Source organism: Stigmatopora argus, chromosome 8, assembly GCF_051989625.1.
Source record: "Stigmatopora argus isolate UIUO_Sarg chromosome 8, RoL_Sarg_1.0, whole genome shotgun sequence".
Classification (NCBI taxonomy): domain Eukaryota; kingdom Metazoa; phylum Chordata; class Actinopteri; order Syngnathiformes; family Syngnathidae; genus Stigmatopora; species Stigmatopora argus.
Window position 1 is genome coordinate 4,836,849 of NC_135394.1, and position 15,652 is coordinate 4,852,500.

The window sequence follows — 15,652 nt, forward strand, 5'->3', positions numbered from 1 at the left end:
TTGTTGGATATCAATGCCCATCTGTGGCAGATAATGATATCAAAATATGTTGTATTGCAAAAAAACATTTAGCTATCTTTTGGTATAAAAAGAAAACTGACAACCACCTAATTTAGATGGTATCGACATAACTTGATTGTACAAGTGTAATATGATATTTTGTTTGGTAAGTGTACATATTTACATGAGACAGCAATTACTTCAGATAAGGTGAGGATGCATTTTTGATCTCCCTTTGGTCTTTCTAAAAAAAATCCCTTTAAAATTTTAATTTCAAACACCAGCTTTACGTATATTGCTAACAAAGAATGGGAAAAAAATAAAGTGATATCTTCATTAAGCAACCAAAGCACTAATTTCTCATTTGAGCTTTTCAGTGTCAACGATTATTGCACCAAGGCTGAACTCAGGCGCACGAACACATGCCATGTTGCGGGTGTTGTGCGGTCCGACCTCATCACCGCGCACTTGCTGTACCTTCAAGTGGCATTTGGCTCCAGGCTGCTGAGTGAGACGCATACCAGCACCACAAAAGAAATACCGTTTCTGATCTTTTTATTGAATTATTATTTTAACGGCTTTAAATTCAAAAGGCTTTTCCTATAATAACTCGACATGAGTGACTAATTTTTTAAAGCCACTACTTCAAGTTGGAGTAACTGGAAAAAAAGACGACTACTTTGCCTTCCAACAGTCTTCAGGTAAATGTACAAAACAATGCAAAGGTGCAAAACGGCGCTTTCATTATCCATTTTACGACATTATTGCAACTTTTTAAAAGTTTACAATTGAATTGAGGATAGTCCTTCTGCCATCACCTCTGATTTCAATGTTTAATTCCTATCGACTAGTGTTAAAATGGCTATGTACATCAACATGCACTTTAATTCGTAACACACTAAGTGACTGAAAGTTATTATTATAGTTATTTACCATTCACTCAAAAATATACCTGCCAAAACATAACGCTGATAATTCATCGCAACAATCCTGAAATTTGAATGATTGCCCGTTTATTATTTCTTTGACCACATTCGTCTTTTATGAAAACACTCAAAAGACTCATTGCTTGCTCGAAATGAAAAATAAGTGACGCGCCACGTAAAGTTATAGTCACTGATTATGTTCTAATGATATGGCAATCATTATTTATTTTGCAGAATAACAGTATCACAATGTGGCTAATAACGCCCAAGGTGCACTTGACCTATATTTATTTCCCAGGCGCAGTCTAATCCTCATGAAAGACATTTTCTGCTACTTCAGTGATAAACAGGAAGTCAGTGCAATTTTTAAAACCCTAGGAATTAATTATTAACCACAGTACTGTTCAACAGAAATGAAATGCTGGGGTCTATTGATGAAAACACTTGTTGAAGTCTTTTCCCATTTTCTTTCCCAGTTCCTTCCTTTGCCATTCATAGGATGGATGACAAGTTATCACTGATTTTCTCCCCTTTGCACTTTTTACTTAAAACACAAGCGAAAGGCAAATACGTATAAGATAAGAGTTAGTTTATGTATTGTATCAGAACTGGGTGACATGGCTGAAAAGTAAGTACATATTTTAGTTTACTAGTCTATTGAACGTTATTGATTTGATTTTTTTTTTAACCTTTTCAAAATAATTGAAAATATGAAATAAATAATAATAAATTAAAATTTGCTGATGTATAGTGGTACATTTGCCTGAAGCGTGGGATTGATTCTCATTAAGTGAAAGAGTGGTTGGCACGTTGCCCTCATAGTTCTGGGGTTGAGGGTTCGATCCCAGGTGGGTTCTCACTGCGTGGAGTTTGCATGTTCTCCCTGGGCTTGTCTGGGTTTTGTCTGGGTACTCCCACATCCCAAAAACGTCCAGGGTCGGCTGGTTGAACACTCTAAATTGCCCCTAGTTATGAGTTTGAGTGTGAATGGTTTTCCGTCTTTATGTGCCCTGCGATTGGCTGGCCACTAATTCAGGGTGGCCCCCTGCCTGTAGTTAGCTTGGAGAGGCTCCAGCACCCTTCGCGACCCTTCTGAGGATAAGTGGTTAAGAAAATGAATGGATGAATGTGTACATATGAGGCAAAAAATGTTGTGGCACCTGATGGCTTTTGATTGTTCTGTGCTTGAGTTGGACATTTCAGGTGAGTCCTGTTGTTAATCCAGTGTTTCCCAGTCCACAAGAGGCATAGGCCTAACTGCTTTTGAGAAACTGGAGACATGTGACCATATGAGTGAAATTCCATAAGTGGCGCAAATGATAGTCTCGCTGTTGTAGTGTCACCCAGGCTGAACCAAGTGGCTTTATAGACCCGACCATGTAACCCAAATGCTACTCAAGCTCAGGACGATGTTATCGTTGGGATGACTCACGTTGCAGAGAAATACCAAAGAATGAATGTTTATGGAATGCAGGTATCCCGTTTTATAACTGCATTCTGGGGGTTTGTGCATTCATCTATCTGTTCAAGAAGACTGAACAACTGAAACATCCCCCTTAAAGTCATTCGATCAGTGCTGTGCGGTGGCCCGCCTACAGTTCTGAATTGACTTTCGAGTACAGCTCAAGATGTGGTAAAACTAGGGATGTCGCGATCACATAGTATTTGTATGCTTGAGTCACCTGATTTGGAGGAAGCAGTTGTTTAATCAAACAATACCATTTTCTTGTTGGAACACAGGTGTGCAGCACAAAATATCAAGTTACAAATAAATTACATTTGAACATAAGCACCCATGACAAACTAATTTCAGGAACAAGATATCTCTAAATGATAAATCAATTTCACAAGATGCAAAAAAACAACACTTTTCATTTTTCCATGATCAAATTAGGGACATCTTTAGGTAAAACACAAATCATGTCCTCTAAAGGAAGCTGAGAAGTTTGGAGAGAAAATTTATAGATACACCTTTCTTCAGTTGAGATGGACTGGAGCTCTGTTGCTGAATACTATCCTGCAAAATGCATTTATTGAAGAGCAACAAATAAATGAAGGGAGGACCATGTACTCAATTGTGTTCCAAATGCCGAAGAACACCGTACCATAGGTTACCTCACCTGCATTGGCTTCTTGTCTCTTTCATAAAGACACACACAGAGAGGTACTGTTGTTCCTTACTCCCAGGACAGTGCCTCAATTTTCTTTTTTTCAAGCCCGGACTCCATGACAACACTCTTCCTGTGAGGAGAAGCCATGACTTCCCCCCCTCCTGCTCCCTAAACAAAGGCAGGCATTAAGGACAGGGGGAATGCAAGAGGTTGTAAGAACATTGACGTGCGATAGTAGGGTGTCTGGGACGAAGGCTATGAGGCGAGACATCCACTGTCCCATAGACAGTCAAGAGTTATGGAGGTATAGAGCACATCTACAGTATGTCTCAGCTACAGAGTGGGCTTGCGTGTTTACAGTGGTCAAAAAGGGCATGGTACTTTAGATTTTCTACTCCCAATACTGGAAGTTTTTCCTCTGTGGGACTAAAGTCTAAATTGGCTGAGATTACGTTTGAAGAAAGCACAAACATTCTCTTTTTGACCGCACAGGTTTTGCTGTAGAAGAATGGCTATTGTTGAGTTGGGTCTTACCCCCATTGTAAGATTTTTTTCTTTTTTTTAAAGAAAAAAATGCAGTGAAGGCGGAAAATTAGAACGCTTCAAGGCCTGGACATTGCGTGGGCAGGAGAAAGACTCTGACTGCCTGGGAAGACTCAAAAAATGAAAGTATTGTTTGGCTGAGCTCCCTGTCTGCCCTGGTACAGACATCACCGCGCTGGTTTGGATTTTGCTCAGTGAAAGCTTTCAAAGCTGAGATCATTCCACTCATAGTTCATTTTTTTCCTGATAATTCAAAAACAGGTGTGAACTAGTTCATTACAAGGTCATAAAAGAACGCTCTGCCCCCAATAAAACACAGATATACTGATTACAGTATACATATAGGTCTTTGTGCCCTCATTTTTTTGCATTTACAGTGGTACCTCTACTTACAAAATTAATTGTTTTCAGAATGTTTCGTAACTTGGATTGTTCCTAAGTAGAGCAGTATTTTATATATAAATTCTGTAATTCTTTCCACGGTCCTCAAAAATACACCAACTAAACCCTTTAAAAATGATCAGTTTCCCAATTTTGTATGAAAGATGTGATAAATACACAAAAATGAGAGGAAATTATACGTTATTCACTTTTTAAATTAAATAACAAGCGTAGAAAAACATTTTCTATTCGTGCAGTTGCATAAGTGTAAGGACATAACACATCTAAACAACTTCACATTATGAATTCAAAACATCTTAGCATTAAATAGAACTTATCTTGTGCAGGTAGATTGTCAAGCAAAATGTAACGCTACTGTGACAAAGGATTCTTTAACTTTTATGTATAAAATGTATGTAGAAGCATTCCTATGTAGCAGTGTCACTGTAGTCTGTTATTTTCAGCGAAAAAACATTATTTAGGATTTAGGGTTGCTAAAAGTATATAAAGTATCAATATTGACATGTATCTGCATACGATATTTGATAACAAATCAATACGCAGCCCTTCTGGTCACCACTGCACCTCCCCCCTCTACTGACTTAGTTTTTGATTTATTTTAAGTTTTTGGTCTGATTTTGAATTTGTTGTCATGGGGCGGAATTTGTTTTTAAACCGCTCTTGATGGTAATGGAGGAATTTCTTTATCCATTATCCTGTTTAAAAATGAGTAGTATCTTAACAACAACATTATAACTAGAAGTAAACTTTAGAATGTGCTGTAAATTACACATGCATATGACGCATCCATCTCCAGTTTCTGTTGACATAATCCCACTTTCATGTTGTGTATTTCAATGAAGAGGCTGACGAGTAGTTTTAATATTTCTGTTTCATCATTTCATTATCTGGGTATGTTGAGCAATCACACTTTGTTAACAGATTCCACCAAGTAATCACTCCTTGCAAAGGGTCAATTATTTACGCTGTTGTGTTACTAAGCCTCACAACGAAGGACAGTCACGCCCTTCTATCCCATATCAACCCTGACCTGGAGTATATCACTCATATTTGCTCTCTGAAACTCACAGGCACATTTAAGGTGTCTCTCAGTGCTTGTGTTTCATCTTTTGTCTATTTCTTCTCACTTACAGAGATGTTTGAAAAACAGCCTTACGATAGCCCTCCTGTGTACACACCACCGTCCAACAATGGTTTTGGAGCACCAGGCAGCTTCAATGCTCCTCTCAGTGATTACAACGCTTACCCACCTCCACCAGGATCTTACTACATCGAGGACAAACCGCAGCTCTTCTACAAATGGTCCTCGCCTCCGGGGATTGTGAAGGCCATGATGGGCGTTGTCATCATTCTGTGCGTGGTCATATTTGCTTGCGTTGCCTCCACTCTCATGTGGGACATGCAGTATGCGAATGGAATGGGACTGGGTTATGGTTACGGATCTGGATACGGTTCCGGATATGGTGCAGGCAGTTATGGTTCGGGATACAGCGGCTATGGTGGTTACGGAAGCTACCAGGGCTCCTACGTTTCCCCCTCCTCGGCCAAAACAGCTATGATTGCTATGGTTGCTATTAACTTCGTTGCGGCACTGGCTTTCTTCATTGCCAGTTTCTCAAAGACCCCCGCCGTCCGCAGCAGAAAGTACTTTCTGGCCCTCCTGATCGCAAGTATCATCATGGCTATTCTGCAGGTAAGAGTCAGGCACTCGTAACGTTTTAGTAGTGATGATATGGTATTTTAGCAAGAAAGTTCAAGTTGATACCCATGAGTTGCTTTCGCGGGCCGTGGAAAATCATGTGACGGGGAAAGCTGTCTTAGAATGCTGTTCGTTTTTCCATCGAGGCATATAACAAAAAAAATTGGGCCTTATCGCGGTTGAAGATTTTCCCCACATCACACACCACTACCTCACCTCCATATTTACTTTGCTAGACAATTTTATATTCCAAGGCTAAACCATGGCAAATTGTGTCAAAAAAACGTTTCACTACACAAGCAAGGTTACTTCTTAAATGGGTCATATGGTGCTTTTCATTAATTTTTTTGATCATGACAAGTTCGGTTCTGCACTAACACCATATGGAAGGTTAAAAAAGACGTAGCATCGCCTTGTTCAACCAAGTGTTGTATAGTATTAAGAGTTTTACTATTCTTATAGTTCCACTAAAGTGATCAGTATGTCCTAGTTTTCTTGTTCTTGTACATGAAATATATTATCAAATGAAACAAATGCTTGAAAGCAATCGAAAGTTTCATGTGGTGTTGTTTGAGATCAATCCGTGAGTGTTAAGCATAGAGTAACCATCAACTTTTTGTGTTACAGGGCATCATAAATATATTGTATATAGTCGGAGTGAATCCCATGGCCCAGGGAACGGCCAATGCCATATACAACCCCATGCTCATGATGTGCCAGAGCCTCTATCAGACAAGCTATTCCCAAATGGGAGGGGTTGGGGGCTTCCCCATATACAACCAGTACCTCTACCATTACTGTTTTGTTGACCCTCAAGAGGTTTGTGTTGTCTTTTTGTTTCCAGGTCACAAAATAGTTTGCGCAATGTTCTCTGATACTTTGTATTTATTTGTGTTCTTATACCAGAACAAACTGTCTTTGTGCTTTCTTATCTTTGACTCCTGTGTCCTTGATTTTATAGGGAATCGCGATGGGGTGTGGATTCCTGATTGTCATCGCCTTGGCTGTCGCGACTTTCTACGCACACAAAACCAGGGGCAAGATCTGGCGCTATGGCAAACCCAACATTTTCTGGGATCAGCCTCTGATTGGCGGGAAGGCATCAGAGGGCAGAGATGTGGAGGAGTGGGTAAGAGCCTGGCGCCCACTGTTGCATAATGTTGCACTGATGAATAGAAATCACATATGACCATAATTGACCTAGAGTTCTTAACTTTTTGGGCAAAGGGATTGGGTTAGATTCTTAATCCATCCAGCCTTGATGAAATCTTTCATTGCTTGTTTTATTCTGACCAGTAGATGAGGTCACAACAATTGAATGATTTTTGCCTCCCAATAAGAACAAAAAATGCTTCTTTTGTTCTATATGACACAGAAGCAAGCGCCTTATTTTATTCATCTGTTCAAAGTTGTCATCATTTTTGATTGTAACAGCCTTGGTTTGCTACATGCTTTCGTACCATTTTTCTGTTCAAATGCAGATTGTTGTGCCAGTGTTACAATGTTTGCCCAGAGTCTCATGGTTGATTGCGCCTAGTGGATGTTTGCTCATGGTCTACTACTCGGTTTCACTCAGACTGATCATTAACTACCCTAGAAGATTTGTACATAGTAGGCAAGCAGGTGGTTTCTACGGGGTTTTATAAACGTAAATAACACTCAAATGAGGCTCGCACCTTAAATGGGGATTGATGATTTACTTTTTTGGCTTCTATTTAAGTAATGCGTTTCCTAGTTTTAGATACAATGAAAGCTAACGGTAACGATCTTTTTGGCTAATTTAATGCAAATTTAAAGGTGCTGTTAACTCTAAGTAAAAATGAATCAATTGTTGGATTGTGCAAAGGCAAACACTGTGTACAAGCCAGACAAATTTGAATTAACAAAAAAATATAGTGACTACATGTAGGGGTGGTCGAAATGAAGGGAAAAAATCATTTCATGATTTTGGATTAAATAAAATCATGGTCGTGTTATTCTTTCAGTGTTAAAAAAAAGCGGGGGGAAAACAATCATACAATACTAGCCCGACGTAGATGTTTTTATTTTTTGGAACACATTTTGGCATCACACGTTTTTATAAAATGTACGGTGATAAAATAATATAGTTTCAATAACTACTTTTTTTAACTTGACATTTTCCTCATACATTTTCCATATTTACCACATACATATTTTACTTTTAATATTCACGTGTTTTAGTTACTGCGTGAATACTGACATAAGAATACAACCTAGTCAGTCTACAAATGACCCAAATAAATTGCTCGTTTGTTCTAACTCACATGTGTCAAAGTGGCGGCCCAGGGGCCAAATCTGGCCTGCCGCATCATTTTGTGTGGCCCGGCAAAGTAAATCATGAGTGCCGACTTTCTGTTTTAGGATCAAATTAAAATGAAGAGCATAGATGTATATTAAATTTCCTGATTTTCCCTCTTTTAAATCAATAGTTGTAATTTTTTAATCATTTTTTTCTGTTTTTAGTTCAAAAATCATTTTGTAAAATCTAAAAAATATATATAAAAAAAGCTAAAATAAACATTGTTTTAGATCTATAAAAAACTGAATATTCAGGGCTTTTAATCAATTTATATAAAAATATATATCTAAATATTATATCTAAAATGGTCCGGCCCACGTGAAATCAAGTTGACGTTAAAGCGGCCCGCGAACCAACCCGAGTCTGACCCCCCTGTTCTAACTGATAACTTCCATTTAATCATTCCTTCAATTGATAAAACCTTTTCTATTTTTTTTTCTTCTGGAATGAAATATACGCATTAGTATATATTGGACAGCTATATAAATTTGTTATTGTTTGACAATCATCTGAAATGCAACAAGCGGTATACAATTTTATTATACAGAATATGCTAATCAGTTATAACACTGGCTTCCTGTTGGCCTAGCCCCCTCAAATGTATAAATCTACAATAATTCCTGTTTTACAGATGCATATTATACCTACAAGATGGAAAATGAACAATGAGCAATACATAAAAGTTCAAAGCAAGCAAAATCCAACTTCCCCTCCTTTTTTTTTTAGACATTCCTATGGCCTGGCCTATAGATAGTCGGAAAAAAAATGTAGAAACGATATTCTTACCTCAGCAATGATTGCCAAATATTTAAAGCACAAAGGTGTGGTACTAAAACGTATTTATTTTTATGTCGCTATATCTTTTTTCATAGTTATTGCACCACGTGCAATGCAGTGTCACACTATGAGTCATCGAACATGTTTTGACATTGGACCAAGTGACTGACGCTGACCTCACACACTGGCCTCTTTCTGCTCAGCTTGGGCTCCATTGTGTTTAATTTATGAGGTCATTAGTGGTGTCAGTGTGCTACTAAGACAAAGGTATTGCATGCTTAAAAATGGGGCTGGATTGTATATTTGCATGTTGAGGAAATATGTATGATATAACAGAGCTGGGCAATATTAAGAGTAAATTTCGATATAAACTGTCACAATAGGTATAACGCAATACTATTTATCCTTGACCTGGGTGATAAAACGATAGTCATTGTCAAAAAAAAAATTCAACAAATATATAAAAAACTTTCAATAAATGTAAAAACTGCAATTACACCACGCGGACAACCACAAACAACAGGGGTGCTGCTGCGACGTGAACGCTAGTTCCAGAGCAACGTTCAGTAGACAAAGAAAATTACTTAAATTCACAACAAAACAACAAAACTAATTTTTAAAATCATCATATTTTATATTATTTTTTAAATGAAGGTAACATAGATACTTTAATAATTGAATACGGAAAGTAATTTATGTACCTAAGTATTTAAGTTTCAAATTTGAAAGAAAAAAAATGTGATAGTCATCGTAATAATTATCTGTATCGACAAACAAAAAATTAATCAATTTTTGTCAGATTGCCCAGGCCTATTGTACCATTTTTTTTAATTTATTAAAAAAATTATTCAACTGATTTTCACACACAACCAATTCAGGGTGTCTCCTGTCTATTGCCCAGAGTATGGTGGGATAGACTATCCAGTTATTTAAATTAAAAAAAAGTATGTCACTTTCTTCCGTCATCAATAACGTTAGCACCTTCCCTCTGTATTTTTGCATGTAAAGTTTTATTTTTGAATTTTTCCTTTATGTGCTTCGGTTCAAATAAGTGACCTTTACACCTTATTTTGTTTAAACTATCACATTTAACCAATTACGGTCGTGGAAGCTCGTGTTTAGTTGTGCTCAGTCGGAGGGCATTTTTGGGATTTTTGCATGAGCTGCACCCTTCAAATACAATTCTAATACAGCTGCACCTCACTACTATGCACATTGCGATTTTTATTTTTTTATTTTTTTGTTGTGTTTGCACTGATACCTGCTTCTGCTTTGTCGGAAGGGTAAGTTTGAATGCATGGACGTTGGTTGAGTTCTCTTAAATGACTGATTTGCACTCTTAAACATGGAATATTACTTATTTTACTAGGGTTTCTTGGGCTAGATGAGTATTTTGTTCGATATAAGACACAAATACCAAAGTGGCAGTACACAGTTCAAAATAAAGCGTTGTTAGCAAGTAGTAAGTGAAGTGCCGCAACGTGATGAATACATTTTTTAGGGAGGATGTCAGTTGAAAGGAAATTGGGTGTACTGTGTTTAGGACTGTGTTGTTTATTTTGTTGGGGCTTTTTTTCACCTCTTTCTTTGTAGGTGAACAATGTGGAGGAAAACCGTAGCATTCAGGACGCTCCTACCCTACTGGTGTCCGAGAAAGGAGGAGGCCTGCTCAACGCCTCGGCAAACAGTGTCATATCCTTTCCACCGACCCAGGGGGACCGCCACTCTGCAGATGGGGACCACTACGACAACAATGAGTGGGTGCATTGCTTAACATTGCTCCTTAGACATGTGACTAGACCTACTCTGTTAGAACAAAACATATTGCCCTACCCGCAGAATGAGCCGTGCCTCTGACCTTTGAGCCAATGAAGGATTATCTTTTTCCTTGTTTTTCCCCCCTGTGTTGATTTTTCTTCTAGTTTGCATTTCAGGTTAGGCGTCGTGTTTTTGGTCTCAATGCTGACAAAGGGCTTGACAACAAAGCATATAATTGCAAAATTGTGAAAACAGTTGGCGATTTCTTCACATGAAAGAAACTTGGAGTTATTGATATAGTTCCACTTTTGACTTGGGATTCTTTTACAAATCTCTTGCAAGCCCACAAAATTGGATATGTTTCCTTTTTATGTTATTAAAATAGCGGCTACTACTTCCCTTCACGGACAAACCCTACAGGGCACAAATGCTGACCTATTTGAATGAGCCATAAACCTAATTGTAAAATAGCTGTGAACTTTATTAGCTATTTCAATTCCTTCCTATTATAACATCTCTTAATTTATGACAACTAAAAGCGTACTCGTGTATCAAGTCATTTTGTAGCATGTAATCATTCAAGAATTACTGAAACACTGTTAATGTAAAAAAAAAGATTAATTGTGTCTGCAATTTTGCATTTTATGGCCTAATCAATAATTCTCCCAAATATTTTTCTTCTGCTTTTTGGGGGGGTTATACAATAGATACTCAGACCGGACTACCTCTCGACCATCAGAAGTTCTCTCCCACCAAGGGAGGACCAGCTCCAGCCCTTCTGAAGAAACCAGCGCGCTCCGCAAACCCTCCGCCAATAGGGGCAAACGACGAAGACGAAACCCCGACATGGACGAGTCTCAGTATGAGACGGAGTACACCACAGGAGGCGAGACGGGCAACGAGCTCGACATGGAAGAGTGGGAGAGGTGAGATGTAAACCCCCTCCACCCCCCGTCACGCAGACGGGATTAGAGAGGTGCATATGACCTTTTGCCAAGAGCACGTCACGTAGATTACAGATTTTGCTGTTCTCGCAGGACCAGACCTTAATTCTCCGATTTGAATAGATGAATGTGGGATTAGAGAAGAAACCTCTGTTTACAGCTGACTACAGACAAAATATTTATTTGAGGTGGAGCAGATGGCCACGCAGCAGATGACTTTTTCACTTAAAAGATGCTGCTGTGTTTTTTTCATTTTGTTTGGAGTATTAGTAGTTAATCTTGTGACGCAAACTTTTTTTTTATCTTTGCAAAATGATACAGGGCGGCCCGGTGGCGCAATTGGTTAGTGCCTCACAGCTCTGGGGTCCTGGGTTCAAATGCAGGTCACGTCCACCTGTGTGGAGTTTGCATGTTCTCCCCTGGCCTGCGTGGGTTTCCTCCGGGTACTCCGGTTTCCTCCCACATTCCTAAAACATGCATGATAGGCCGATTGGACACTTTTAATTGCCCCTAGGTGTGGGTGTGAGTGTGCATGGTTGTCCATGTCCTTGTGGCCTGCGATTGGCTGGCCACCAATTCAGGGTGTCCCCCACCTCTGGCCCGGAGTCAGCTGGGATAAGCTCCAGCAACCCTTGCGACCCTAATGTAAATAAAGAGGTTCAGAAAATCAGATGATATGAAATGACACACTGTAATTTCTGGACTATAAGTGGCACTTTTTTCATAGTTTGGCCTAGGTCTGCAACTAATAGTCCAGTGCAATGTAAACATATTTAGCATTATTTCATCTGTTGTTTTCCATTTTTGTTACTTTAACGAATGTTATTTCTCTGTACCCGATTGAACAAAATTTTGCCTGCTCCAAAAAGCTATTTATTCTCCTCTCCATTGTGTATTTTTGGGCTGGTGTAACTTATAGTAAAAAAATACAGTACGCACATATTTATACAAATACAACCTCCTGCTTTCCCTCCCAGCATGTATCCTCAGATAGCATCTGATGAACAACGCCATGATTATAAATCTGAGTTTGATTCCGACCTAAAGAAGTACAAGCGAATGTGTGCAGACATGGACGACATCAATGATCAGATGAACAAACTCAGCAGGCAGTTGGACACACTTGATGAATCCTCCATTAAATACCAGGTTAGACAGGAACGCATTGATAGTTCATAGAATAAACAAAAAACATGTCAGCAATATTTGTAACATTTTACTGGGATAACTATAGACTGCTTAACATAACAGATGTGTGCATCGTGTGCATGCGATGCCAAAACACAATAAAAATAACAAATGTTTGTTGTTGTTTTTAACCTCCTAGGGTGTAGCAGAAGAATATAATCGACTGAAAGACTTTAAACGGGTAGGTAATTTTTTTGTTATTATTTTCTAATATGTTTTGGTTCAAGTGGCAAGTCATTTGTTTTAATTCTAATGCAGAAGATTCAAATATTTTATTGATACACTGACTTTTTTTTCATGTGCTGTTTTTAATTTTCTTTCGATATGTAAACATAATTGACTGAAAGACATTAAAGCGGGTAGGGAAATTATTATTTTATAATGTGGGTATATTTTAGTCTTTTTCTAGTGTCAAGTCATTTGTTTTAATCCTAACCCAGTAGATTCAAATATTTTATTGCTACACTGAGTTTTTTTTCATGTGCCGTTTTCAATTTGGTTTCTACACACAAAATCATTCACAGTACATAAATGATTTGATCACCATTTTCTTCCATAACGCAGCTAAACCGTCATGAAGCTGTTGAAAATGAGCATCTCTCTAGACGTCATAACCCAAAATGTGGCCAGGGGAAATCATGTTAAGCTTCTTAGAATTAACATTTGCGTGTTCAGTCGTCTAAACTTTCCTGTTACTTTTCAGACGACGGAATACCAGTCAAAGAAGACTGAGTGTCGCAGGCTGAGGCACAAACTGTTCCATATCAAACGGATGGTGAAGAAATATGACAAGAGCAACTCTTAGTCGTCTTACCAACGCTATGCAAACACTCCAAAAAGCTTCACTCGTGCTCTGTTTTGCTAGGATCACATTTACTGGCTAACCGGGATCGAGACTGCCAATGTTCAAAGGACTCACGTGCACACAGGGAATGAAGAATGAGGCAATAATGATCTAGAATTCTTTTGTTTTTTACCCTCCCTTGCCATTTACTCTGTGAAAGGCATTTGTACATTAAGGGAACAAGTACACAATAGTATGGCATCGATGTCACCTGATTTTATTGAGGCAGTAACGTTTTTTCTGTTTGTATATTTCATCCAAATTTAAATCAACGCTGAATACCAGATTCAGCGAGATGTAAAAGGGGACATTTTTCCCACTCATACTGTAAATAATCTCATGTTTGGTTTAACCTCGGTGGACATTTTAGCAGTGGCGGTCCGTGCATTTTCTCGTAGCGCCTTCAACGAATCAATCCAACCCTCAAAAACTATTTTATGGCTATAAAACCTCTACTGCAGCTACAGCTGCGACACAAAAATAATCAATAAATCAATGCACAAAAATAGGGTAAAATCCACTTCCTAGCAGCATTTAATGATTAAAAACAAATACTGGAGCTTTTCAGACATTACAACCAGGCCAGGGGGTGATTTGCCCGGGAAATGAACGTCAATGGCGTACGGGCAAACATTGTCCGAAAAATGGGTAAAATCCAGCCGAAAACAGCATTTATGGATTAAATACAGATACTGGAGCTTTTTAGACATCAGAACTGGGCCCAGAGTATCATTTCCCCGGGAAAAAGACAGCGGTGAACGTTGATACGTTCATATACTGTAACAGGCTTGCTAGCTTCGAGTTGACCGCCCTTTCTTAATGATGTCCATTTTTTTCTGGAAAAGTTTGTCTGGAAAATAGCTTTGTGAGCAAATTGGCAACCAAATCCATTTGTTTTCCCCCATTTAATGATTAAAAACAAATACTGGAGCTTTTCAGACATTACAACCAGGCCAGGGGGTGATTTGCCCGGGAAATGAACGTCAATGGCGTAAGGGCAAACATTGTCCGAAAAATGGGTAAAATCCAGCCGAAAACAGCATTTATGGATTAAATACAAATACTGGAGCTTTTTAGACATCAGAACTGGGCCCAGAGTATCATTTCCCCGGGAAAAAGACAGCGGTGAACGTTGATACGTTCATATACTGTAACAGGCTTGCTAGCTTCGAGTTGACCGCCCTTTCTTAATGATGTCCATTTTTTCTGGAAAATAGCTTTGTGAGCAAATTGGCAACCAAATCCATTTGTTTTTTTCCCCGTCAGCCATTGTGGGTGGAGTTTGTGATCTCTGGCTGCCTCACTCTGGCTTTGGTCCGCCTACTCTATAGCTAGCCAATCATAGTTGGTGAAAGCATTGACGTATCCCTAAGCCAGCAAAATGGCAATGCCTGCGAAAAAGCATTGTGGGGTTGCTAACTCGAAATCTGATTGGTTAAAAGCAACAGTCTTGTTTAATGCAGCAGAGCCCGCAGAACTGATTGTGAAGGCTTTGAGGCAGATTTCTGATCCTGGCAACAAATAATGGCTGAAATGTGATTGGTTAAATGCTTCAATATGAAAACACACATCTGGAAGCAGTGCAACCAGGGGGAAAGCAATGAAAGGAAGCTAACAGACCATTTGGAATAATAAGTATTGAGGGACAAAATATAATATATGATTCAGATATTTCTTAGGCCAGCAGAGAAGGCCCTGACGGCCCGCCACTGCATTTTAGTGATTTATGTTTTGATGCACTGCAGGAGTCAAAGGAACATTTCTAATGTTTGTACTTTGTGTTGTTTTTGTTTATTAAGACCACCATTGCAGTCACTTGTCTATGCTAATTAGTCATTAGAGCAATGTCTCTGTCTAATAATCTATGCAAATATTTTTTACAAGTAATTCAAGGCCAATGAAGACGATTATATTCGGTAACGTTGTCTCGATCAATTTACTGCAGGATGTCACAATCAAATGTACATTTTTAAATTGACACAAGTGCGATCTCAAAATATTGTTATGATATATACGTTTGTGAGCCATTTATTTTTTTATGAATTTTTTAAGATATTACAAACCTTTGTAACTGATGGTCTAAAAAAAAGTACTGAATACCTAAAATAAACATTTCTAATTCTCTAAAAAGGAGTTAAGT

The 15,652-nt window shown here is 38.5% G+C and overlaps 1 protein-coding gene across 1 annotated transcript; it reads left to right on the plus strand.

Annotated features, from left to right (window-relative positions):
• Positions 1 to 478: 478 nt before the first annotated feature.
• LOC144078405 (occludin) lies at positions 479 to 15,642 on the plus strand. The gene is made up of 9 exons (XM_077606438.1): positions 479 to 701; positions 5,116 to 5,675; positions 6,309 to 6,500; positions 6,643 to 6,810; positions 10,372 to 10,535; positions 11,244 to 11,462; positions 12,458 to 12,629; positions 12,808 to 12,849; positions 13,372 to 15,642. Exons 2-9 carry the CDS (start codon positions 5,118 to 5,120, stop codon positions 13,471 to 13,473), a joined length of 1,617 nt encoding a protein of 538 aa, XP_077462564.1. The 5' UTR covers positions 479 to 701; positions 5,116 to 5,117; the 3' UTR covers positions 13,474 to 15,642.
• The last annotated feature ends 10 nt before the right edge of the window (positions 15,643 to 15,652 follow it).